Below are 26,805 nucleotides of genomic sequence, written 5' to 3'. Positions count from 1 at the left end.
GTCTTCATGGCTACATTATTTATACTTGTATAATTCAAAGGCCATAAAAATAAATAATTCTAAATAATAAAAATGCTACCATGTCCTGAGACCATTAGCTTTTGAAATAAGATTTATCTAGTTCTCCTATTTTTTCCACCCAGCAGCAAGAACTTGCAAGCTCACTGAAAATTACTATTAAAGCTGATAGATTTTTTTTTCAAAGAACAGCAATTCTCCATCTTGTGATTTCCTTTCCTTCTCATTCCTCCATAATGCATCTCATCTTTGCCTAGGTTGGAAATCTGCTGGCAGGACCTATTTCACCTTTTATTAATTCTATACACCCAAGAAGTTTTAGATGGTTTACAAAATAATAGTGGAATTAATAACGACAAGTTGATTACCTGCAACTTTGGTTCTTCTAGTGGTCATCTGTCCTTTTACACAAATAGGCTTTGCACATGCTTCTGCTCTCCTGTTCTGGCGGGAACCCCGTCCCCAAGCTCTGTATGCGGCTGCACCACTCCTCATCCCCTCAGTCACGGAGTCTGCCTTCAGGAGGCCCGGGCGGGGAGGATGGGTGTGTAAAAGGACAGATGACCACTAGAAGAACCAAAGTTACAGATAAGCAACTAGGCATTATTTGATGCGATCTCTGTATTTTACACAAATAGGTGCATAGCAAGCCATCTTACCTCGTAGTGGGTCTAATTGAGAAACAGCTCTGCCAAAAGCCATATCCGTGTGTGCCTGAGCATCAATGGCACAGTACTGGATGAAGGAATGTGGCAAAGCCCATGTGGCTGCTTGGCAAATGGTTTCCAGTAGGGATGTGCAAATCGATTCAGATACAAATCGATTTGTACTCTAATCTAGCTGATTCGGAGACAAAACGAATCACCCCTGTGGTCCATTGGCTAGATTCGGGTACAAATCGAATCGCGACTTATTCAATTCAAATCAATTCAGGTTTCAGATCTATCCTATTAATTTCCCCAGATTCCCAGCTTTCATTTTTCAAAAAAAGCTAAGCTCTAGTCCTTATAGAAGTGGAGTTATGGAGCAAAATGTGCGGTCACTATTTTTCAAGTGTTCGGATTCTTTGGTGTATAATAACTTTCACTCAATGAATCCTTATGAGGATTCATTACACACCTTCATTTCTTCTATTCATTTTGACTGTCTTTTAGACAGTGCCAATTGTCAACTGCCATGTGCCAACTACACCCCACTCCCACCCACAAGGCAGTGAGGTACTGTGCCTAATAGGTAGAGGCTACCACCCAAATTGCAGAGGGATTGGGCAAAGGGCTGGTTTTTGGTGAATTGTTGAAGTTTTCCATAGGAAATCATGTAGGTTTCAGCAGCCCCATAACTGCACTTGGGGGGTGCTGGGGTGGCTCAGAGTGAGTGGTGGTGTAGTGAACAGAGGGTGCCAACCACCCCCATAGGTTTCTAGCCCATGGGGTTCAGGGTTCTGTTGTTTCTGAGGTGTTCTGAGAGTAGAGTCTCTGGTAGCAAATGAGATTTTCAATACAAACCATGAATCCACTCTCATTTACTACCATAGAATCTACACTCAGACCACTCCAGAAACAACAGAACCCTGTACCCCATGGGTTAGCAACCCCATGGGAGTGGCTGGCACCCTATGTGCACTACACCACCACTCACTCTGGGCCACCCCAGCGCCCTCCAAGTGCACTTATGGGGCTGCTGAAACCTCCATTATACCTTATAGGGAAAAACCTTAAAGATGAGTAAACTTCAACTATTCACCAAAAACCAGCCCTTTGCCCAATCCCTCTGCAATTTGGGTGGTAGCCTCCACCCATTAGGCACTACCAGCTCACCACACTCTTCCACCCCAGATCCCACTTTATGCCCCAAATCTGCCTCAAAGACACTAAACCTTCAACTATTCACCAAAAACTAGCCCTTTGCCCAATCCCTCTGCAATTTGGGTGGTAGCCTCCACCCATTAGGCACTACCACCTCACCACACTCTTCCACCTCAGATCCCACTTTATGCCCCAAATCTGCCTCAAAGTCACTAAACCTTCAACTATTCACCAAAAACTAGCCCTTTGCCCAATCCCTCTGCAATTAGAGAACCAGCATGGTGTAGTGGATAGAGTGCTGGACTAGGACCAGGGAGACCTGAGTTCAAATCCCCATTCAGCCATGAAACTACCTGGGTGACTCTGGGCCAGTCACTTCTCTCTCAGCCTAACCTACTCCACAGCGTTGTTGTGAAAGAGAAACTCAAGTATGTAGTACACCGCTCTGGGCTCCTTGGAGAAAGATCGGGATATAAATGTAAAAATTAATAATAATAATAATAATAATAATAATAATAATAATTTGGGTGGTAGCCTCCACCCATTAGGCACTACCACCTCACCACACTCTTCTACCCCAGATCCCACTTTATGCCCCAAATCTGCCTCAAAGACACTAAACCTTTAACAATTCACCAAAAATCAGCCCTTTGCCCAATCCCTCTGCAATTTGGGTGGTAGCCTCTACCCATTAGGCACTTAACTTAAACTGAGTAGTACCTCACTGCCTTGTGGGTGGGAGTGGGGTGTAGTTGGCACATGGCAGTTGACAACTGGCACTGTCTAAAAGACAGTCAAAATGAATAGAAGAAATGAAAGTGTGTAATGAATCCTCATAAGGATTCATTGAGTGAAAGTTATTATACACCAAAGAATCTGAACACTTAAAAAATAGTGACCACACATTTTGCTCCAAAACTCCACTTCTATAGGGGCTAGAGCTTAGCTTTTAAAAAAAAATGAAAGCTGGGAATCTGGGGAAATTAATAGGACAGACCCCAAACCCGAATTGATTCGATTCGGATCAGCCATGATTCGGATCCGAATCGAATTTGGGGTGATTCGGATGGGTCAGATTCAGATCCAAATCGAATCAGGGTTGTTTCGATTTGGTTACAAATCGAAACACAGAAAATCCGAATTGCACACCCCTAGTTTCCAGCAGAATCACTCTTTCAAAGGTTGCAGAAAATGCCATCATTCTGGTGGAATGTGATGGTAGGTGGTAGTGGTTTACATGCCAACTGGCAATAGAGTTTAATCGTGTAGACTATCCACCTAGACAAGGTTTGCACAGAAATCTGACATCCGCACCGCTGTCCATCATAAGATATGAACAAGAACTTAGACTGCCTCCATGCCACTGACTGCTGGAGATAGAAAGCCAAGGCCCGCTGTACGTCAAGGAGGTGTAACCTGCATTCCGCCAGTGTAGACGGGTTTTTGAAGAAAGCAGGTAAGTTGATGGAAGGATGAAACAAGTGATGGAAGGATGAAACCAATTTGGGCAGAAACTGCACATCGGGCTACAGGACCACCTTGTCCGCATGGGGAATCAGGTACGGTGCATCCACACACTCACTTACCCTGCACACTGAAGTGATTGCAAATAGGAATGCAACATTCCAGGTAACTAAATGTGGGTCCACAGTGACTAGAAGCTCAAATGGGGGAGCCCAATATACCATTCAGAACCAAGGCCAGATCCCATACAGGGGTCATGACTGGGTCGTCAGGGAAGACATGAGAGGGGGCCTTAAGGAACTGTTTGATTGTGGGATGGCAGAACCAAGAATGTTCAGTCTTAGGAGAGTGGGTGGCAACTGCCACCAGGTGACCCTTCAAACAAAGATAATTTAACCCTGAGTGTTTCAGGTACAATAGATAAGAACAAACTTGCTGAACTTGTAAGGATTTGCAAACATAAGGAACCTTTTCCACTTATGAGAGCATGATTTTGTTGTTGCAGGCTTTCAAGATGCTTGGAGGATTTCTTGGAGATCTAGGGAAAAGATGATGAGATCCTCCATGCCATCAGGTGGAGTAACTTCACATTTGGATACAGGATGTGACCTGAAACCTGAGAAAGAAGGTGAGTGTAACATGGAAGCCGTATGTACTCTAAGGCCATCTGCCATAGCCATGGGAACCATGGCCTCTGGGGCCACCACAGGACTACCAAAATTCACTTCACTCATTCTTTCGTGATCTTTAAGTGTATCCTTGGAATTAATGGGATTGGAGCAAACAGGTAAGTATGATCTCCCTTCCAAGACAGGGCAAACACTTCCTCCAATGAGTTGGTTCCTTTCCTGGCTCTCAAATAGTACTGTGCATTGTCCTCCGTGGCAAAAGCGTCTTGTGTGGGTTTGCCCCAATGACTGAAGACATCAAGGAGAGTGGCATAACTGAGTTGATCATGAGACATAGTTGAGGACCTGCTGAGGGCATCCACCTGCAGTTTGTCTGTACCCTGTATGTGGAAAACTCACAGCATCACCCTGTGATTGATGCACCACTGCCACAGGTCTATGGTTAAGGCCAACAGCTACCTTGAGGCTGTTCCGTCCTGTCTGTTCGCGTAGACTTTGGCAGTTGGTATTGCCTGTTTGGATGGTTACTGACAAGTTTTGGATCAGAGGAAGGAACCCTTTAAGAGCATGGGAAATGGCTAGCAACTCCAGGTAGTTGATATGTATGTGGTGCTCTGTGGGAATCCAGTGACTGCTCAGATGTAACCTTTCTGTTTGTGTACCTCAACCACTCTCCAAAGTGTCTAAGGTGATCACCCTGCTTGGTAAAGAGGGTTGGAAAGGGATGCAGTACAACAGATGACAAAGATGGGCCACTTGGATGTAATTGGTAGGTCTAAGGATGACATTCGGGGAGTCCCTGTGAGAGTTGAAGGCATCGAGGTGCTATCTCTGAAGCACGTGTACCTGTATATGGAGGTGAGCATGGGGCAATACATAGGTAGTGATGGCCATGTGACCCAGAAGGTGCTGAATGGTCTTTAAATGGTGAGCCTTTCCAGACATTACGAAGGTAGGCAAAGCAATAAGAGTGTGAATTCAAGCATTCTGAAGGAAGATACAATCTAGGCGAGTGTCAAAAATCAGACTACTGAACTGAATGTGCTTGGTAGGAGCCAGTTGCAACTTTTTGTAATTGACCTGGAGTCCTAGGGACACCAAAGTCATAATGGTCTTCTGGACAGTGGCTCACATCTTTTGAGGTGAGTCGGCAGGGATCAGCCAATAATCCAGAAATTGAAATATTTTTACTCCTTCCTTCAGCAAGAAAGCAACTACAGGGACCATAAAGACCCTTGGGGATGATGCCAGGCCAGATGGGAGAGCCTCGAATGGATATGTCTGCCACCAACTTTGAAGTGCATAAACTTGCAATGCTGCAGCTGAATGGAGATGTGATAGTAAGCATGCAGGTCCAGGGATGCTAGCCACATCTGATACTCGAGCAGATACAGTATAGTTTGGACTGAAAGCATGCAAAAATGTGTGTAAGTGATGTATCTGTTCAAATCTTGGAGATCTAATATAGGTCAGAGACCCCTGCCATGCTTTGGGACTGTAAAATAATAGTCATGTTATGACCCCCACCCCCTCCACCAAGCAGTAGTGTACTGGAGGGCCGGGGTATATTTTTTTAAAATAAATAAATAAATAGGAGTAAAAACCTTGTGCAGGATTTGTGGGTATGTTCTCTATCACATCCGCTAGTAGGAGGGTTTTGACCTCCTCCTCTAGGATGGGAGTAGGAGGTATGATAATGACTCGATAATGGGAGGGTCCGTGAACAAACCCGAAAGCATAACCAAGGCGAATGATAGTAAGGACCCATTAATTAGAAGTGATGGAATCCTAAGCGGTGCAAAAAGGGGCTAGGCAGGTGCCTGTCGCCCATGGTAGGAAGTCATTGTTTTTAGGGAAGGCAGAGGCCTTAGTTTTTGAGAGGCCAGTTTGTCAGACTGAAACAAAGACTTCAGCCTAGGTGGAAACCTAGACAGGCAAAAGGAACAGCCCAAAGTGGATTTCTGGGAGGATGATCTGGAGGAATGGTAGTTTGGCTACTTCGATTGTCAGACTAGATGTCTTGTATTGGACGAGAAGGACATAAATCAGGAAGTGCTTTTCATCTTTTGCACCTTTTGGAGGGTTTCATTAGTCTTCTTGCCAAAGAGTGCCTGAACCTCAAAGGGCAAATCTTCAATCCTCACATGTGCTTTGTATGTCAAACCTGATGACCTGAGACAAGCATGCCTCCAAATGGCAACCAAAGTAGCCATGACCTTTGCAGCACACTCAACAGAATGACGGGGGAAAGGAACGGTCCAAGGTAGATTGCTTGGAGGATGATTTGGAGGTTTGGTCATTTGGCCACTTGTATTGTCTAGGTGCTTTGGACATATTGGACAAGAAGGACAAAGCCCAGGAAGTGTTTTTCATCTTTTGCACCTTCTGGAGGTTGAGTGCCATGGCCACCCTAGAGACATAATCGGAGTATAGTTTTTGATCCTCCAGCAGTGAAATGGGCTTCGAGTTGGCAAGGAGATCTTGTGGGAAAGACCCCAGAGAAGTCAGCTGCAATTGTGGGGAATGCACTTCTTATTTCGATTCCTCGTCTTGACTTGAACCCAAACAATCTGGCTTGATGGGTTCAATTCCCTCAGGTGCCAAAGGCACGTGAAGATCACCCAGTAATGAAGAAGCTTTCAGGACAAGGGTAGTTGTCAATTTGTCAACTTCACTATGTGTCGTCTTCTCAGAAGGCTTTTGAGGTTTCATTGTCATGTCCTCACACAAGCGAGGGAAAGTTTGTTGCTCCAAATGCCTCTTAAAACAAGGGCTAAGTCCACAGCCGACCGACCGAGACTGAGAACGAGATTGGGATTGAGATGGGCTTGATGAAAATTGCTATAGCAGTCCATACGACCCCAGACATACAAGTCATCTCAGTATCTAGGTCCTCTCAATACTAACTGGAACAATATGTCGACCTGTATCTATCACAGTCATGCCAAGAATGACCATAGTTCATGGTTAGTTAAATCCCGGTTTTGATAATGGTCCTTTCTATAGGCCTAAGAGTAGAGAGAGTTCCATAGTGAGTTGTCACTCTGGTTGTCACGTAATGGGGGCCATAATGGTCCCAGTCGGGGGTGTGGTGTTGATCTGAGGAAGAGTCTTGGTTCTGATGATGCATCTCACGTTTGCATATTAGGGGAGCCTCAGGGGGCGAGTGGTGCCTCAGCCTCAGTGGTGGGAGTGTTCGGTCCCAATCATCAGGGATGTAGTCACTGGCATCTGACACAGGGTATTCTGGCTTGTCATCCTGCCCCTGACCTGGAGAGTGAGGCCACGTTGGTCTATAGTCTGGGGAAGTGTTGACTCTGTTTGGAACTGGCGTCGGCGCAGGCACTTCCCTTGTAGTCAAAGACCAAGATGTGCTCATGACTGGGGCATCAGTGACTGGGGACAAGGCATTCGCTGATCAGTGCCTCACTGGTTCTTCTTTTTTGGCTTCTCCGGGCCCAATTTGGCCTCTGCTGGCAGATTACACTTTGGAAAGTATGACAAGTGCTGTAAAGGTGGCTGCAGGCATGAGATCTCTTTCTTTTTCTTGGCTTCTAAGACTGCATTGGAGCCTGTGGAAGCTGTAGGTACTGAAAGCTTCTATGCCAAAGGTTTGGGTATCAACCCTGATAGCGTTATCAACCCCACTGGCAATGGGGTCGGAGGCAACAATGCTGAGGAAGGCAACAGAGTAGCTGGCACAGGTGGCAAAGTAGGCTTCAGTACCAGAGTTGTTGGTACCGACTGAGACTTGGGCGAGAGTTGAATCGCCAAAGCAGCATCCAGATCAGAGGAGAGAGGTACGTTGCCACTGGACATTTTAGTGGCACCTCTGGAAGTTCCTGGGAGGAACGCAACGCTTGTTCCCACAGTGCCTAAAGAAGGCAACAGGCCCTGTTCTTCCTCACCTGTTTGGTAAATTTTTGGCAGTGGGAGCAGGCCTCAATGATACGTGACTCCCCCAAACAATAAAGACACTTGCTGTGGATGTCCGAAGAAGGTAATTTAGTCCCACAGTGAACATGCTTTTAAAAAGTGGTCACACTTGCGTTGCGACGTGAGCAAAGCCTAAGCGTCCAATCCTGGTGAGGAACTGAGAAAAACAAAACACTGAGGGGAAAACAAACACTAGGCACAAAAAACATATAGAAAATAAGGAGGCAAGGGCAACGGGAGAGGGAGAACAAATAGAAAAACAATTTTCTTCTATTTGCAGCTTGAAGCTCCAAAGATCCAATGAGAGGGCATGCCCTCAACTCCTGTTTGTGGCTTCCAGTGGCATCTGGTGGGCCACTGTGTGAAACAGGATGGTGGACTAGATGGGCCTTGGGCCTGATCCAGCAGGGCTGTTCTTATGTGTTGACTGAAGCACAGACAGTGAAAGACTGAGGTGATGAGGAGTTATGCAGCCACATATAGCAGGTGGGGGCAGGGTTCCTGCCAATACAGGAGAGCAGAAACTTGGAAGATTCCAGTGTGGTCTACATGCATGCGCAAAGCCCATTTCTGTACGAGGCTGATACCATGTCAAAGAACAATAGTAACAAAAACAACTCTATGCAAATGTGTTATAGAATGTCTAAAGCTCTTCTCAAAGCACACTAATACAGCAGTTTGAAAAGCAACAGGCAAAGTTTGCCTTAAGTTGACTTGGAAGGACCTAATCTCTGAGATTTCCCAATAGGTGGTTTCTGTGTTCCTCTTGAATTAGGGGGAATATTGATCTAACGTTTTAGAACCATTGGACTTCTTGGAATACATTTTTAAAAATTCTGCTTCTGTACTCACCACCTTTCAGACTGATATGAGTAATTGTATGAACACACTTGTCAAAGTCTGGATTTATTTGTTCTGTAACCCTGAAGTAACTTTTCACTTTGAAAATAAAAAAAGAAGCACCTTCATCACTTTAAACAAATGGCTTTTTTCCTTTCCCATGACAAGTAATGAAAAATAGCTTCTGTAAATTTGAAAGAAGGGGAAAGCAGGCTGCAGTATGTGCTGATTGGCTAGTGCAGTGGTGGCTCATGACATATTTCACTGGAGAGTAATAAGCTTCTGCTGAGGAGGATTGAGCAAGGGCTGGAGAAATCCAATGTCCTTACCAGCAGGAGTTAAAAGGGGGTGGCAGATGTATGGCAGCTGCTAGCTCAGCACTGTGCATCAGGGATGCAGGAGAAGACCTGTGGTCCATATTAGCCTCGGAGCCAAGATGGGTGAGCTGGAGTGCTTGGTTGCTAACACAGAAATTGATATAGTGGGAATAACAGAAACATGGTAGAACACTGAGAACCAATGGGACACTGTTATCTTTGGATATAAACTCTATAGAAAGGACAGGGAGGGGCGCCTTGGAGGCGAGTAGCACTATATGTTAAAGAAGGGATAGAATCTAAGAAGCTAGAAAACCAAGGAGGGCCGGAGTCCTCCACAGAAACCCTGTGGGTGACAATACAAGGCCTGAAAGGAAATGTGCTACTGGGGATGTGCTATCGCCTTCCAGATCAAAACGCTGACAGTGACTGGGAGTTGCAGGAGGAAATCAGGGAGGCGTCAAGGAGAGGCAGAGCTGTAATAATGGGTGACTTCAATTACCCACACATAGACTGGGGAAATTCACAGTCAGGTAATGACAAAGAGGTCAAATGTCTAGATACGCTGAATGACTGTGCCCTAAAACAGTTGGTCTTGGAACCAACCAGAGAGAAGGCGACCTTGGACTTAATCCTGAGTGGCACCAAGGACCTGGTGCATGATGTCAGTGTCATCAACCCTTTAGGGAACAGAGACCATAGTGTGATCAAATTCAGCATACATGAGGGGAGAGAATCACCAAGGAAGTCTAACACAGACACTTTGAATTTCAGAAGAGGAAACTTCTCCAAAATGAGGAGTATGGTGAAAAGAAAGCTGAAAGGGAAAATCTGGAGAGTCACTTCACTCCAGAATGCATGGAGTTTACTCAAAACCACAATACTAGAAGCCCAGTTAGACTGTATACCCAAAAGGAGGAGAGGTACCACTAAGTCCAGGAGTATGCCAGCATGCCTAACAGGTAAAGTCAAGGAAGCCATAAAGGGGAAGAAGAATTCCTTCCGAAATTGGAAGTCCTGTCCAAATGAAGAGAACAGAAAGGAACACAAACTCTGGCAAAAGAAATGCAAGGTGACAATAAGTGAGGCGAAAAGAGAGTTTGAGGAATATTTAGCTAAAAGCATCAAGGGGAATAACAAAAACTTTAAATACATCAGATGCAGGAAATCTGCCAGGAAGGTGGTGGAACCATTAGACAACGAGGGAGTAAAAGGGATTATTAAGGAGGATATGGAGGCTGCAGAGAAGCTAAATGAGTTCTTTGCGTCTGTCTTCATGGCAGAGGGTACAAGCATATACCTGTTCCTGAACCAGGCTTTTTGGGGATGGAGGCTAAAGAACTGAGTCAGATGGGTTTTCGGGGATGGAGGCTAAAGAACAAGATATGATGTTCTAAACTGTCTGGAAAAACTGAAAACTAGCAAATCAACGGGGACGGATAGCATCCATCCAAGAGTCCTCAAAGAACTCAAATGTGAAACTGCCGATGTCCTTGCTAAAATATATAACTTATCCCTGCAATCAGGCTCTGTACCAGAGGACTGGAAAATAGCAAATGTAACACCGATTTTCAAAAAGAGATCCAGGGGCGATCTGGGAAATTACAGGCTGGTTAGCTTAACGTCCATTCCAAGCAAATTGATGGAAAGCATTCTCAAGGATAAAATTGTAAAGTACATAGAAGAACAGGCCCTGCTGGGGAAGAACCGGCATGGCTTCTGCAAAGGTAAATCTTGCCTCATGAACCCTTTGGAGTTCCTTGAGAGTGTCAACAAGTGTGTAGATCAAGGTGATCCGGTTGACATAGTATACCTGGACTTCCAAAAGCTTTTGACAAAGTTCCTCGTCAAAGACTCCTGAGGAAACTTAGCAGTCATGGGATAAGGGGACAAGTACATGTGTGGATTGCTAACTAGTTGAAAGACAGGAAACAGAGGGTAGGTATATATGGAGAGTTTTCACAATGGAGGGAAGTAAGAAGTGGGGTGTCCAGGGATGCACCAGTGCTTTTTAATTTATTCATAAATGATCTAGAAGTAGGGGTAAGCAGCAAGGTGGTCAAATTTGCAGATGATACCAAACTCTTTCAGGTATTGAAATCCAGAACGCATTGTGAGCAGCTCCAAAAGGATCTCTAAAAACTGAGTGAGTGGGCAACAAAATGGCAAATGGGTTCAGTGTTGGCAAGTGTAAGGTAATGCATATTGGGATAAAAAAACCCAACTTCAAGTATATGCTGATGGGATCTGAGCTGTCAGTGACTGACCAGGAGAGGGATCTTGGGGTTGTGGTGGACAACTCGTTGAAAGTGTTCACTCAATGTGCCGAAGCTGTGAAAAAGGCCAATTCCATGCTAGGGATCATTAGGAAGGGGATTGAAAATAAAACTAATAATATTATAATGCCCCTATACAAAACTATGGTGCGGCCACACCTGGAGTACTGCATACAATTCCGGTCACCACATCTAAAAAAGGATATTGTAGAACTGGAAAAGGTTGTGGAAGAGGGCAACCAAGATGATCAGGGTCCTAGAGCACCTTTCTTATGAGGCAAGGCTACAACACCTGGGGCTATTTAGTTTAGAAAAAAGATGACTGCGGGGAGACATGATAGAGGTCTATAAAATCATGCATGGTGTGGAGATGGTGGATAGAAAGAAATTCTTCTCCCTTTCACATAACACTAGAACCAGGGCTCATCCCATTAAATTGATTGCCAGGAAATTTAGGACCAACAAACAGAGGTACTTTTTCACACGACGCATAATCAACTTGTGGAATTCTCTGCCACAAGATGTGGTGACAGCCAACAACCTTTAAGACCTCTTAAAGCTTTAACCTCTTAAGGCCAACAACCTGGATGGCTTTAAGAGGGATTTGAATAACTTCATGGAGGAGAGTTCTGCCAACGGCTACTAGTTGGAGGGCTATAGGCCACCTCCAGCCTCAAAGGCAGGATGCCTCTGAGTACCAGTTGCAGGGGAGTAACAGCAGGAGAGAGGGCATGCCCTCAACTCCTTCCTGTAGGCTTCCAGTGGTGTCTGGTGGGCCAATGTGTGAAACAGCATGCTGGACTAGATGGGCCTTGGACATGATCCAGCAGGTCTGTTCCTATGTATGTCTCCTCTATGTCCCCTGGGCCAGGGAGGCATTGTGCCTCAGTGGCAGAACACATTCTTTGCATAGGTTTGATCCCCGGCACCTAACCAAAGGGCTGGAGAAAGACCCCTGGTCTGAAACCCTGGCAAGTTGCTGCCAAGTCAGTGCAGACAATACTGACTATGAAGATATACAATACAGTACAGACCCAGGGTGGAGCCACCACTGAGCAAACGGGTTCAAAGAACCCAGGCCACTGCCCTTCAGGGCAAACCGCTCCCTGCATCTGATGTCAGACACTGATGCCGGGGGCGGTGCTGGGGGCCCCCCCGCAGCGACGGGCTGAGCCTGGGCTGCCACTGGCCTCCCTCCGCACCTGGACAGACCAGTGATCTAAATCAGTACAAGGCAATTTCCAATGTTGTAGTGGGCACAATTCAAGTCGTTGGTTTTAAATCTTGAGTGGCCTAAGCCCTAAATAAATCAAAGGGTATCTTGTCTCCTGTGTGCCATCACATTACGATCAACTGAGGCTGCCCTATGAAACAATTTTTGTGCAAAAGCACACAGAGTGGCTGTTTGGAAATAATAGAACTTTTAGGCGTCGAAGTCCAAGCCCATCTCCTTTCTAGAAATACTGTAAAACTTGGGCTGACATTCAATAAGCAGGATGAAAAAGAGTGTGGTAACTTCTGTTTAACTATTCATTCATTTATTTATTATGTATGTTTATTTTGATCTAGTTATTTGACTTGAGCTTTTAGGAAGGGATGGAATACAAACGTAATATAATCAGAGCTAATAAGAGAAAGGCAGGTTATAAACCTAAAGGTAAATAAAATAAATACACAGGTATTTCAAACATCAACTTGGATCATTCCCACCCCCTACCCCCCGCCAACAACAGGTTTCTCTCTCGGCCCCACAGATCTGATGAAGGTTTCTGAAGTGACGATCTTGAGTTCATTCAATGAACAACAGGTAGAACAGAGGGGCAATGTATAGAATTCTGTACCTGAGATACTGGTTCAGACATCATGCAAAGGCAGGATTAGGGTTATCAACAATCCCTTATTAGCAAGGATGTCCCTTATTTCAGCCCAAAATTGTCTGTCCCTAGCAGGATTCCAGTTGTCCCTTATTTTCAGCTAATGGGAAGAACCTATGTCTCAAATCAAACCAGTTATTTTCACTAATAATACCTCTAATTAACATGACCAGCTGACATAATTCCCTTGCACAATCAGACCAAAGTCCACCCTTGACCAGGAAAAAGTATTCAGTGGCAACTAGTCATGTGCTCCTAGAATATTTCAGTTAATTAGTTTTGCAAGGCTTGCTGTATGCATTTCTCCATTTTGAATCACTTTGACAAAACCTATGTCCTCTTCAGGAACACACCCCATCCTCTCATGCTTAGCTTCAGTGTTACATGTAAAGCTTCTGATCCATGTAGTATGGCTTTTCCATGGTGGCTCTCTGTAATGTGATAAAGTGAGCTCTACCTCCCAAAAGCCCACACTACAGTTTGAAGGGTTTTACAAGACCCTTTGTTGTTTTTGCTCCTATAACATGTAGCACTACTTGTTAACACTTCTGATAATGCAGAGAGTTCTACACCAGATAGAAAGTAAAGTGCAGAGATTCATCATATAAAATACAGTAAGGTCTGGGCTAGTCCTTAACTTCTCTTCACTTCTTTCTGTGTTAGCAATGTTATAACTGTATTGGTGTATTCTCTTTCTTTATCATGTTTGATAACTCACTGGGCAGAATTCATAGCTTTATAAAGAACCAGTCATATTATTTTGTCTTCTTTAGTTGCTGCCTTGTGACCTATAAGAAGATAGACAGTAGCATTCATGATCTTCTATAAGTTTTGTAATGTCCAAAAGCACCCCAAACTCTAGATCATATTTGTTCTTCACGGACGCAAGATCAATGAAGAACAAATAGAATCACCCCTTTGAAATGCCCTCCTGAAATTCTTGTGTCTCCTCTACTGCCTGCTTTTCATAATTCCTGTTCTCCTGCAGCAGAAGTGCAAACATCACATGGTATTCTAAAGAATCCCAACCTTCAGAAGTGGCCTTTCAGTGGGTGCAAAGATTACAGCAGATGGGGGATAAGAGAAATCTCCACTCTGTAAGTGGAGTTCCGTTTGCACTTTTCTAAATCCAACTCCATGTCTGATAATCTGACCCTGAATGTAGTTCCAACTATATTTAGGACTGCAACTTGAGTGACTCAAATTCCTCAGCCTTTTGCTGGTCAATGACCAAATAAACTTATAACTAACTTCCTCAGCCAAGTACTCAAACAGGGCAATATAGCTAGATAAATAAATTGATGTCTAGTTTTGGTGGAGCAAGACATCAAAACAATACAACAATACAAGTTGTACAATATACAGAGGTGCTCTAAACCCCAGACCATGGGGACCTGGTCCATGGCCTCTGGACCATGGTCTGGGGCGGGCTTCCAAATGGCTGGGAGGCATCCTACAGCCACCCCATGCCTGCCCACCGCTGCCTGCTGTGGTGAACCTACACATTTTTTTAAAAAAAATCAAAGCCGCCACAGGGCCAAGGGGCAGCTGTGGGGTAGGGGAGCCAAGCAGTCATCCTCCTCCCACCCAGCAGTGGCGGGAACGACTGCTGGAGATGTCCTTTCAGCCCAGCAGCTGATGCAAACTGCGAGGTGCACCTGTGCAGTTCAGAGAGACAGGTTTGCGACGATCTCTCTCTGAACTGCACAGGCGCACCTTGCAGTTCACAACAGCCGCTGGGCCAAAAGAACATGCCCAGCCAACGCTCCCGCCGCTGGTGGGGGGAGGACAATGACTGCTTGGCTCAACCCACCCCCACCCCCCGGCAGCCACCCCTCGGCCACGTGGCAGCTTTGATTTAAAAAAACACATGTAGGTTTGACGTAACAGGACCTCCCCACCAGTAGGTTTTGGGGGCCTCACAGGGGAGCCATGGGGGTGGTGGTGCGGAAAGGCTGGTCAGGGCACCAAAATTACCTAGGTGCACCCCTGACAATATAATTGGGAAGACTGCAGAATATGAGGATTCAAACAGAGAAAAGATTTTTCAAAATAACAAAGGTGATATAAGACAGAGATCCTATAACTGCTTTTGCTAAACAAATTTTGCTGGGTTTTGTAGCAATTTATTCATCGGCAAAAACTTTTTTGTCATTTATATCAAAGATGACAATGAGAAAAAAGGAATGTGTGTGAAATTAACAGCAAGGCCAATGATGCCTCTGTCTCATCAAGCCTTAGAAAGTTCTGTTTTTACACACTTTAGGGAGGCTTCTGAAAACTTCTCCATCTGAATTTTCCCCACAATTATGCTGAGTCTGGTTTCTGAAGTGGAGCCGAAATATTATGGCTCCATCATTCTGTGTTTTTATTTCAGAATTTTGTATAGGGTTCTGTGCATTGCAGCCTGCCACAGCTTCCCAGTTTATTCATTATGTTTGCCTCCACCCTACATTATTGATGTATGCACTGATAACACACTGCAAAAAGCAGTCTTGGTGTGATCATATGTATGACTGTATCAGGATTCTTCCTGTGCAGTGTTTTTACTGATGAACATATACACTTGTGTGCATTGATAAAATTTCACAAAAAACAATATGTTTATATCAAGTGGTGTATTACAAATGCTCAAGAGTGCATTGGCAATGCAGAAGAGAAAGGGAGGTGCAGATGAACTAAAGGAGCTGAACATTGCAGCAAACAATAAGATGTCAAAATATGTTTTAGAAATTCAGCTAGGGTCAGTTCAAATGTTATCAGCCCCAGCATACGTGAAGGAGGAGGGAGTGTGCTGGCCATGTGCCTGTTAGGACTTCCTCCATGGATGTCCTGACGTCTTCCTGGCATGTCCCTTGATCCTGTAAGGGCTGCTAAACACAGGCTTCAAATACTTGATTAAACAAGTATTTATAGTGCATGTTTAGTGGTCATTAAGATCGACAGCCTCCACACGTAATCAAAGGAGGCACTGGGAAGATGTCAGAATGTCCACAGAGGACGTCCCCTCCTTCTTCATGTGCTGCGACTGTTATGGTTTGAAAAGGTCCTAGTTAAACCAAAATTCAGGAGAGAGGAACCACTGATAAACTGAATACAACATAGAGATGTAGAATAGAAGAGCTACTGTACCTCACATGACAAGCCAGAATAACCCAAAGGGCAGTCACATCTCTCAATCAGCTGAGCACGAGAACTCCTTCCAGATACAGTTCCCTGCTCTGCAACTTCCATGGTGATCTCAGAAATTCTGGCAGGAGAAGAGAAGATTAAAACTAGCGAATGAAACTCTTCAGCATTGATTTAGAATAACTGATGCAGGAGAATATTGCTATTTTTACTTACTTTAAGCCTGTTGGCATCATCCAATAAGAAAAAACAAGTTTTACTTTATTCTGTCTTGAAAACAAATCAAAGCTGTCTTTAACCTCTTTCCTTTTTTATCCATTATTGGTCTACACCAGTGGAACAAATGTAAAGTATATTTACAAAAAAAAAGTTTTCTTTTTAATTTAGAGCCCAAATAGCAGGATGATCTTTCTGCAAACAAAATAACGCTAACAGGATGTGCAACAGACTTCAAAGACACTGGCAACTTGCTTTTATGAAAGAGTGTTCAGATCTGCAGCCAGAATCTAATACCATCCCAGTTTCACGACAACACTCAAACAAATGGTCCAACACATATCAATTTATCATTCCAGAAAAGGTTTTAATTTTTGTGAGCATGGGTGAGTCTTTGCTACCGTAAATGTCACCCTGATTACAATCTTCTCACATTATAAGCTTTTCATGAAGCAAGCTGCCAACATGCTTTAGGGGTGTGTAAAACCAGTTCAAATTGAACCCGGTTTAATTCAAACTGGCCTGGTTTGACTGTTTCAAGCTCGAACCAGACCAGGCCCCACAAAAGGGGACCAGTTTGAGTTTGAACCAAACCAGGTCTAGTTCAGATTGTGCCAGTTCAGCTCAGTTCGTGTGGCTATGCTTGTAAGTGGGAATCTAGTGAGGATTCCCCTTTACAAGCAACAGGGATTCCTAACTCTAAAGAGATTGAAAGGGTGGGCTGGTGGGGCCTAGCGGAGATGCTGTCATGCTGGCCCCCTACCGAGTGGCATATAAGTCTAATAAGTAAATATGCATCTCCATTTGTGGATATGGTGCACAGGAATAAAGCTAAGAGCATGTGAATAGAAAGAAAGGCATAATGAATTGTCCCATATACAATGCCAGTAATCTACTGTGACTTCAATGCTCACCATCACAAGAACTCTGCACACAGGAAACAATTGGTACGTGAAGGTTGCTTTAAATAACTTCCTTGCTTGCCTGTGTCTCAGTAGTAATGTGTTTGTATGCAGAAATGGCTTGTGAGGATCAAGACAACTCTTGAAATCCGGCACAGAGCGTGCCTGAAGCCCTAGAGATTTTTTGCTGGTTCAGGACCACAGCCGGCAGATCTCATGATAAAGTCCACTGTAAAAGTTGTCCATCTGACTAATATTTTTTTTTTAAATGACTCAGGATCAGCCTTGCTCCATTTGCTTTTCTGACAACAGGCCCAAACTGGGGTGGTGGTGGGAGCTGCTTGTGACTCGACGGCAAACATATTTTCTCCAGCTCTCTCAAAACCTCCCCTCCCCATTATTTCAAGTTGTGACAGTGTGAAGAATTGATTCCCCATGGTAAGGTACTGCATGCAAATAATGTACAACATGGAATCAGGGAAAGAATGCTTTGACTATGTATAGGTGTACGGTGGGGAACAGAGTTGCAGGAATGGCACTGGAACTAGATATGAGTAAGATGTAAAGAATGCTTTGGAAAAAACAAGCAGTAGAAATTTCAGAAACACAATAGAGGGGAACAAGTTGAGCACGCCTGTCTGGTCACTTTCACAGCAGTTTATGTTCTTTTCTTACAAGGAGCCTCAACACTTTGGAGACAAAAGTATTAAGAGAGCAGCTAGATGCATAAAGCATCACAGCTGGTTTCTACAAAAGCTACCTGTTTGTTGAAAAGGGTGCTTATGGAAAGCAAGGCTTGACTGCTGTTGGGAGCATACTTGGATTTTAATCCAAATGCTGAAACCCACACAATATTAGGAATTTTGAAATAATTAACACCCATGGAACACATAGTTCCAGTTCAAACAGATTTATTGTCCTAGTCCACTTGCTTGAAAAGGGAAAACAGCCATCTAATGTAAGAAATGTTTCAATTTTGAGCAGTAAATGTGAAAAGGGGAACAACAAAATTAACACAGCAGGAGAAAAATGTTTGGCTTAGCTTTTCAGTGGCAGCCTCTGAATCACTCAGTGTAATAGCGTCGCTTTCATGCAGAAACATGATTAGCGTTGCTGCTAAATTACATAGCTAATATAGAGCTACCACTGGAATTAAGCTATTTTTACACTTGAACCTACTGTCAAGCATGAGGTTTCTTTATAATGTTTTGCTGCAATAAGTGATCTGCAGTCCTTCATTTACAAACATTTCAAACAATCACGTTTTTATATATGCCAACAACAAATTCAGGAATAGTAGTAAGAAATGTATGGTTTTATGTTTATGGCCCCTGCAGGCTTCCTAATTTTCTCCTTCCACCTATCCTGTACCCTTTGTCATCACCATGCATGCCACTTGCGCAGTACGCATAAAATGGCTGCTGAAAAGAATCACACATATAAACTGCCCCATATTTATTTATTTATTTATTTATTCATTTATTTATTCATTCATTCATTCATTCATTCAATTTATATACTGCCCTTCCAAAAGGGCTCAGGGTGGTTATTTATTTATTTCCATACTGCTCAAGATTGCACAATACCTTTAAAATGTCAGTGAAGCAGAAATAACGATGTAGAAACTATCTTTTTGGTCCATCTAGTAATGTATTTTTCTCTCTCAGTGGATTTCTAGGGACTCAGGCAGAAGTATTTCCCAATTCTGCTACCAGTGATCCTTTTTCAAAGAGTCAACAACTCCTTCTGCTTTTGAAGGGAAAAGGTGTCTAATAGTCTTCACAGAAGGAAATGCTGGAACTCTGTGGCTCCCTCACTATTGATGTAACCCTCTTTAGTAGTATGTTTACTGCGGTCACAGACCAGATTAACAAACAATAACAATTAATAGCATTAATAAGAAAATTCAAGAATTTCAAAAGTTTACAAAATCACAAACTTTTCAAATTACTAATACACTCTTTACGGAGCTTCGACGCCACAAAACAGAACTTTGACACATTATCTGAAATTACAGGTTTAAAATTGGCCAGCATAATTTCCAAATAAAATTGGTCTGTGTGACCAGGATAAATGGCTAAAATAGGAGCAATAAATTTGGTGTGAGCGTCCTTATAAAATTGGCAATAAAGAATAACATGGGTGATAGACTCTACATCCCCTGAGCTGCAAGGACAACTGCGCTGATCATAAGGAACTTGTTTGAATTTACCATCAAGTACTGCCGAAGGGAGAAAGTTCAATTGCGCAAGGGTCAGAAATCTCCTAAATTTTGGTACCAAGATCTGGTCTAAATATTCAGCGGGTTATAGTTAAAAGTTTGAGAACCTAAGTATATTCCCTTGGGCAGCCATGCAGATTACTCCTGCAAATCTATATCTCGGAGCCGTTGCTTCACAAAGCAAAGCGCCTGCTCTAATCCTCGCCCATTAAGAGCTTCTTGAGACATGCCCAAGTGATGCAACTGTAATTCCAGAGCTAATTTCCATTTGGACACAAAACTGTCTGATAACACTAAAGGGGCAAGACCCGCCGGAAAGAAGGCCAGGCTTAACCAAAATTTAATTATGCAAAACCATACTTTTGCTTTCAGAGTGGTGACCCCTGCTTTCCTATGAAGGACGGCATTTGCTGTACCCCTGGGTACCTGAAAAATAGCCCTCAGGAATTTAGTTTGTACTGTTTCAAGCTGAGAGAAATTTTCAAGAGGACCGATCCGCACCCCATAAAGAATTTGGGATGTATCCCTCTTTAGTTTCTGATGGAGACTAACACAGTTAATCTCTTGGTGTTATGCCCTCCCATGTGTGGTGGACCAATTCTGAAGAAATTTCCTCACTACTCCCCAAGTTTATGGCAACACTATGGAGCTTCAGATAACCACAACAAGACAAGAAGGATTTGCACAAAACCAGATTTGCCGATTTGGCTTGAATCTGCACCGGATTCAAGGCAACCCAGCCCAGCTCAGTTTTGGCCCGGTCAAGCCAGACCCTGTTTGAGTTCAACTGGTAAATGGGAATCTGGTGAGGATACCCCTTTACCAGTACAGGGCAGGGAGGGATTTCCTATGTATAGAGGGTGGGAGGGGAGTAAAAATGTACTTACAAGTATGAGCCATGGCTGTGATGGCGTCTCCCCCCCACCATCCCCATTGTTATGACCCATAACATATCCTCTATATCAGAACCAAAGATTGATCCTGTGTCCATTTTAAACAACCTTACCAGAAACTCTCTGGTAACAGGCATGCTGTACTCTTAGTAAACTGCCAACTCAGTAGAAGTAACACAAGACTCAAGAGCCTTCTTAATATTAAAACTTGAAACTTTAGGGCTAGTTGAAATGAAGCTGGGACTGAGCACCAGTGCCCTCATCCCCCCCCAAAACCCAGAAAACAGGGAGGAGAAATTTGCACATGGATTAAGACCCCAAAAGAGCCCCTGGTGGCGCAGTGGTAAAACTGCCGCCCTGTAACCAGAAGGTTACAAGTTCAATCCTGACCAGGGGCTCAAGGTTGACTCAGCCTTCCATCCTTCCGAGGTCGGTAAAATGAGTACCCAGAATGTTGGGGGCAATATGCTAAAATCATTGTAAACCGCTTAGAGAGCTCCGGCTATAAAGCGGTATATAAATGTAAGTGCTATTGCTATTGCTAAATTAGAGCAGGGACCCCAATCTTTGTTGCTAACTTCTGTTTTGTCATCATGCTCAATCACAGACTCAGGTCACACATGTAAAGCAGAGGTGTAGTGCTACATTTTGTTGCATGTCCACACTTGTTCATAATTAATCCAGAAAAAAATGGATTAATTTCTTGGATGCCCAGAAATTAATCTTGATTTCCTTGAAACCTCCATGTATGTTGGCTAGAGACCTCTGGAAAAGTGTGAATCATTTTAGCCCTTTTAGCTACTCAAAAGACAGATTTGCCCATGTCAGATACTTATAGGCTGGAAACTCAATATAGCTATGTACTTCTAATCAACACAGAAATACCTCAGTTATGTATTTCTAATGTTCAGTTTCAAGAAATGTTCCATGATGATCTTTTGAGTATTTTCCATGAACACCCTGTTATGGAAGTTTGCTGTCTGGAGTATCTGGACAGCCCTCTGCACCCCTTCATGAAATGACTGGCATGGAGGACCTGTATTCTGAAGTCCAGAAGAGATGTGTGTATACACCAGTAAGGAAGAAACAGGAAAAATCATGTGTTCAAGGAACCTGGCCACAGGCCTAGCACCTTTCAAGGTCATTATTGTGTGACCCCCAACACCCCAAAATTGATTTTCCATATAAAAATCTTCCAAGCCCTTCTGAGACTTACAGATCAAAATTTCCATAGACTTATAGATCAAAATTTCCACTTATAGATCAAAATTTCCATCAAAATGTCTCTTGTCTGTTTCAATAATACACGAGTGCATTCCTTCCTACATTCCTCAGAGAGGCATTAAGAGCCATCCAGGATCGTCCAGTCCTTAGAATAAATAAAAGGGGACCATCAAAACCCATCTTAGCAGATGGCCCATTCACATTGACTGGTGCCAGGGTTGCCACATTTACATATTTCTGGCCTTCGTGCACCACCTTTTGTTCTGTCACCAGATGGGTAGGAATTCCCTGGAATTTTCCAGACATGGGTTATAAAAGGGGGTCTATAAAAAGGGGTCATACAAGCCCATTGCTCTCTTGCTTCCCAGACTTGCTTCCAGATTCATAACTTCACACTATTTCATGCATCCAACAGGTATGTTAGGAGATGCACCAGCCTTCCCTTCCCATGCCTCCAGGAGTTTTTCTATTTTTCTTTCCCAAGACCCCCTGCTATCCTCAGTATGAGTGATTGAGTATGGATTATAGGACTAAATGATTAGGAATAGACTAGGATGGTTTTGGGATTTCCCCCTTTTAAAGTCTGTCTTTTACTGGTTTTGTTGGGGAAGAAGAGGCCCAGCCCTCTTCCCTGGGGGTGAAAAGATGCTAAGCTTCAGCCAACTCATGAGTAGGGTAATCAAGGGAGGAAGAAAGGAGGAAGCCACTAATAATGTGTTATGACAAAACATGCCACTTTCAATGGACCACTCTCTCATGCAGGGGTGGATTAAGCTTTTTGCCGCCTGTAGGCAAAAATGCTTTTGCCACCCTTTTACCTTAAACAAAAAAGGTTTGCCTTTTAAAAAAATAAGGTAAAGGGGGGGACTTCCTCCTCACCCACTCCATCCTTGCTGCAACCACAGAGAGGGGCAGCAAAATTTGAGGAGGGGCAAATTGCTGCTCCTCAAATTTTGCAGCTGTAGGCAAATGCCTACTCTGCCTCTCCGTTAATCCACCACTGCTCTCATGAGAGTGTCAAACCATGGCAAAATGCATGCAGGCTATTGGGCTTTTACTTTCCATAGTGGTTGGGATTCTCTCCCAAGTTCCAGGGAAGAGTCCCGGAGTAACATCCTTCTGTGAACAAGGACTTTAAAATACCCCATTTAAGAACCGTTTCTTCCATCTGTAAAATCCCCAGTTCAGTTCCACTGGCGGTGTCCACCTGGATTGCCAGGAACCACCTTTAGAGTCAGGTGCCCCATCCCAGAATTCCCTGCCACAGCCAATTTGCATATGCCGCAATATCAGGCCTAATTGGGCCTAACCTGCCCGAGAACATAGATTCCATCCCCGGTTTTTCCTGAACTCTAACCCAAAGCCGCTCAGGTACTTAGGACAATCTGAACCCCTTGGAAATCGAGAGGGTTGAGTGGTAAAGGGGAGGTCTGGGATGTGAAGTGGTTGAGCCCTACAAAAGTGAGGCCCTCTGGTTCAGGTGGGTTTGCACAAACTAATGAGAGGAGTGATCCATAGAAAAACTGGAAGCACTTCATTTCTGAGGTGCCCTTCCCCTGTGGATTCAGTCTCTCATGAGAGTAATGATCCCCCAACTGGCAAGCTGGACTGGGGCTGAGAGAAAGTTTCTTGGCCTGGGTCTGGTTGCCTAAGGGCATCCCTGGTCATAGCGAACCATCAATCTGGCCCAAACCCAGAATCCTTTGTCCGCCTTCATCTACATATCCCTATCCTAGAAGGCCAAGTGTAAGCCTTTCCTTAGAGTTCAATGGAGCAGGTACTCAGAAAGACTTCTGTCTGGGACTTTGGAGAGCTGTTAACAATCAGGGTTGACAATACCGAACTAGACAGACCAATGGATTAACATGATATAAGGCAACTTTTTACGTTTGCTATACCAAGTACTCTGCCTATGCAAGAATCCACAGTCGATCAATAGCGGCTAGATTTTTATTACCTAAAAGATCTGATGTTTATTACCTAAAAGATCTGATGCAGATGTTTTGACAGGCCAATTGACATGAGTGTACTATGGCATGTAGGAATGCCCCTCTTGGTATGTTTTCTCCTTTTCCTTTAATTTTAATAAAGTTTTATTATTGGATTAATGCTTTGTCTTTCCTTTGTCACAGATTAAACTGCCTGTTTTATAACATCCCTTCTGATCCTGCAGGGGCAGCATAGCGCACCCCCCCCCAAATCCCCTGTGTAATAACTCTTCTCCAGTCTTTTGTGCTTTTTATTGAATATATATGTTGATGAAAAGCAGTGCTTCATTTCTAGAATAAGAGATTCTGTTGTTCAAGCTTGTTGTTGCTCGGAATTCAGATCTTCTGACCTTGAAGCCCTTCTCCTCTACCCACAGCTCAAACACAATGGGTTTTTTCTTTCATTCTTATCAAGAAGCAGACTCCTAAAGAGGTAGTAAACTATCTTATTCTATGGCCACAACCCACAATTAGCAATGCCTAAGATTTCTGATATCAGTGGACCAAAGCGTGCATTATTCTTTGCCAGACTGTAACCAATGTCTTTTCTTGCAAAAATGAATCCACGATTAAAATTAGGTGGGAATTTATGACTAGAGTTGACACTAACATTATGAAGACATTATATGAAATGATTACCTGCTTTGTGTCATGAAGCTGCCATGAGTAGCCTTAATAAGTATGTAATGAACATTGTACAAGATATTCATGAAGTCCTCACGAGCCACAAAGTTACTGACCCTTGGGTCATCACCATAATATTTCCACTCATGCTGAAAAAGAAACAAGAACTTAATTTAACTGTTTCCAAAGTGCTAATGACATAACTTCTTAAACAGGATGGGCTGAAAAATTACCTCTGTCATTTCTATCTCATGCCTTGTCAATTGACCAATCAAAGGAGCAGCGACATGCCTGACGATAACTCGAGTATAAGTGGGAAGCCCACCTCTGATTATGACTTGGGGGCTATAAGTTGCAAAGCCGGTCTCTTCTCGTGCTTCAAAGTAGATCGCATATTTAAGCTTTCCCCCATATGCTGTCAGCTAACAAAACAAGACAAACTGTATAAATATTGTCTGGAAATAAATACCAAATACAATGACATTTTTAAAAATCCCACTGGATGTGAATATTAAAACAGTGTTGCACAGGCAGGGGGGTAATTTTTGCCGACTCCACCCTCCCCCTGGAATTGTTGTCTGTGACCTGAGAGTTGCCAGCCCTCTGGATTTCTAAACACTGCTCAACACTGTGGAGGGCTTTGCACACTGCTGTGCTCCTGCACTGATGGTGAGGATGTCAGTCATTATATTATGAAGCTGTAAGTAATTGGATGACTTCTATTTTAAATCAGCTTGGCCTCAGTGTGACCCTAACTACCATGGTTATTAGAAAGAGAAGTGAGACCATCCAGCCCCCCATGGTCCAGCCAAGGTGGCTTGTCCCTCTCCAACTGCCACCACAGAGTAACCAAGGACCATCTTGCTCTGAGAGGAAGAAAGTAGACAGAAGGTTGGGGAGCTGCCACCATCCAGTTCCCATGTTCCAGCTGAGGTGGCCTCTTCCTGCCCCAGCTAGCACCCCAGAGCTACCAGGGACCATTTTGCTCCGAGGACAGAAGTGATGAAGCCTAAAGAGCTCAATATGTAAATATCTAAACATGTTGCTTGATGTATATCGTTCCTTATTGAAGCTTTTATGAAAATTATTTTAGGAGGTGTGCCTGAAAAGCAACATATAAATGTCCAAAACAAAACAAACAGAAATGATAATGGCCTTGATCTATACTTAGGAAAACAATACATAAACAGAGTTCTGCCATTATTTCATGATTTTTCCCCATTTACTCTAATATATGCTAAAACACCACTTAATTTAAAGTAAGCTTTACTACTAACAGTAATATCAGACAACCACTTGCTGAAAAACTGCAGCTTTTCACAGATCTACAAGCCACAATTTCTAATCAAGGTTTCCAAGAGATTTCTTTTTCTACTGTCTATTTTACAGGCATGGAAGTACAACAGAATTCATAGTTATTGATGTAGTGTTCCTGCTCTGACGAAAACCTCTTATTGTTAAACTGGTTTATCCTAATTTTAGGAAAAGTAAGAAACAGATCTTCAAAATATCAGCCCCTATTAGAATTAATCTTCTTTACCTTCCGTCCTTCAAACTGTTCTGGAAGTCTCCAGTAAAGTGGTTCAGAGCGTAGCTCTTGCATCACTAATCCAATATCTGCAACTGTCTCTGGATATTGGTATACAATTCCTTGGGTAGTTCGGTGCTGGACATTTTCATCCACTAGGGGAAGGATCACCTGATCTGGCTTCAAAGTTAACTATATGCAATTAAAGAGGATAATAATTTAAAAAAACTTTATATTTGCTGATAAAACAATGTTAATTTATTATTAAATATAAATTTATGGAATTTGTGGGGTTTTTTGGTTTAATTGTTTTATTAAACAAGTAATAAAAGGTTCATAAAACAATTTACAAAGAATATATACTAAAATATACGTAGTAACCCAAATAATCTAACAAATACGAATGAAATAAAATATCCACACAGAAAACCTAGTTTACCTAACACAAAGTCATTCACCTCCCAATTGCTCTTCCAGAAGTGATTGAAATGTAAGCAAACTTGTTCATACCATTACAGTTTGTCTATCATCTCTTAACCAATCATATTCTATAAGCTTATTCCTTTCTGGTACTTTCCATACCAGGGTTGCACAAATCAAGACAGATGCCCAGGATCATGGTTGCCTATGCCTGTTGTAGGACTGTCCAAGATTCCACATCTATCTTCTGCTACTTTGTTCATGTCATGCCATATTTTTCCTCTTTCCCAAGACTGAAATCTTTTCTTGACCCAGTTTAAAATAAAAATTTATGAAAGAACTCCCAAGAATGTGTCAACCAAACTTATAACAGTAATCAAAAAAATCTGAAAGAACTTCACACTAATTATTTTTCTTTCTTGCAGAAATCATGTAGAATATTAAATAAATACGGGGGAAATCCAAAACTATATAGATATGCTGGTGGTATGATGGTAAAGA

At 43.2% G+C, this 26,805-nt stretch overlaps 1 protein-coding gene across 12 annotated transcripts in view; it reads right to left on the bottom strand.

Annotated features, from left to right (window-relative positions):
• The window catches only part of LAMA2 (laminin subunit alpha 2), a 759,697-nt gene that overhangs the window by 163,940 nt on the left and 568,952 nt on the right, over positions 1–26,805 (bottom strand). For all 12 annotated transcript variants that reach the window (XR_008313916.1, XM_053286200.1, XM_053286222.1 and 9 more), the window contains 4 exons: positions 25,897–26,076; positions 24,590–24,778; positions 24,372–24,505; positions 16,292–16,409 (listed from right to left, as the gene is read on the bottom strand). Coding sequence is in view for 11 of the 12 variants with exons in the window: in XM_053286200.1 (XP_053142175.1) it covers positions 16,292–16,409; positions 24,372–24,505; positions 24,590–24,778; positions 25,897–26,076 (621 nt within the window). In the remaining variant the exon portion in view is untranslated. The remainder of the gene's footprint in view (positions 1–16,291; positions 16,410–24,371; positions 24,506–24,589; positions 24,779–25,896; positions 26,077–26,805) is intronic.

Source organism: Hemicordylus capensis, chromosome 1 (assembly GCF_027244095.1).
Source record: "Hemicordylus capensis ecotype Gifberg chromosome 1, rHemCap1.1.pri, whole genome shotgun sequence".
Lineage (NCBI taxonomy): Eukaryota > Metazoa > Chordata > Lepidosauria > Squamata > Cordylidae > Hemicordylus > Hemicordylus capensis.
Note: the sequence above shows the minus strand (reverse complement) of the source record. Positions and strands in the feature narration are given on the sequence as shown.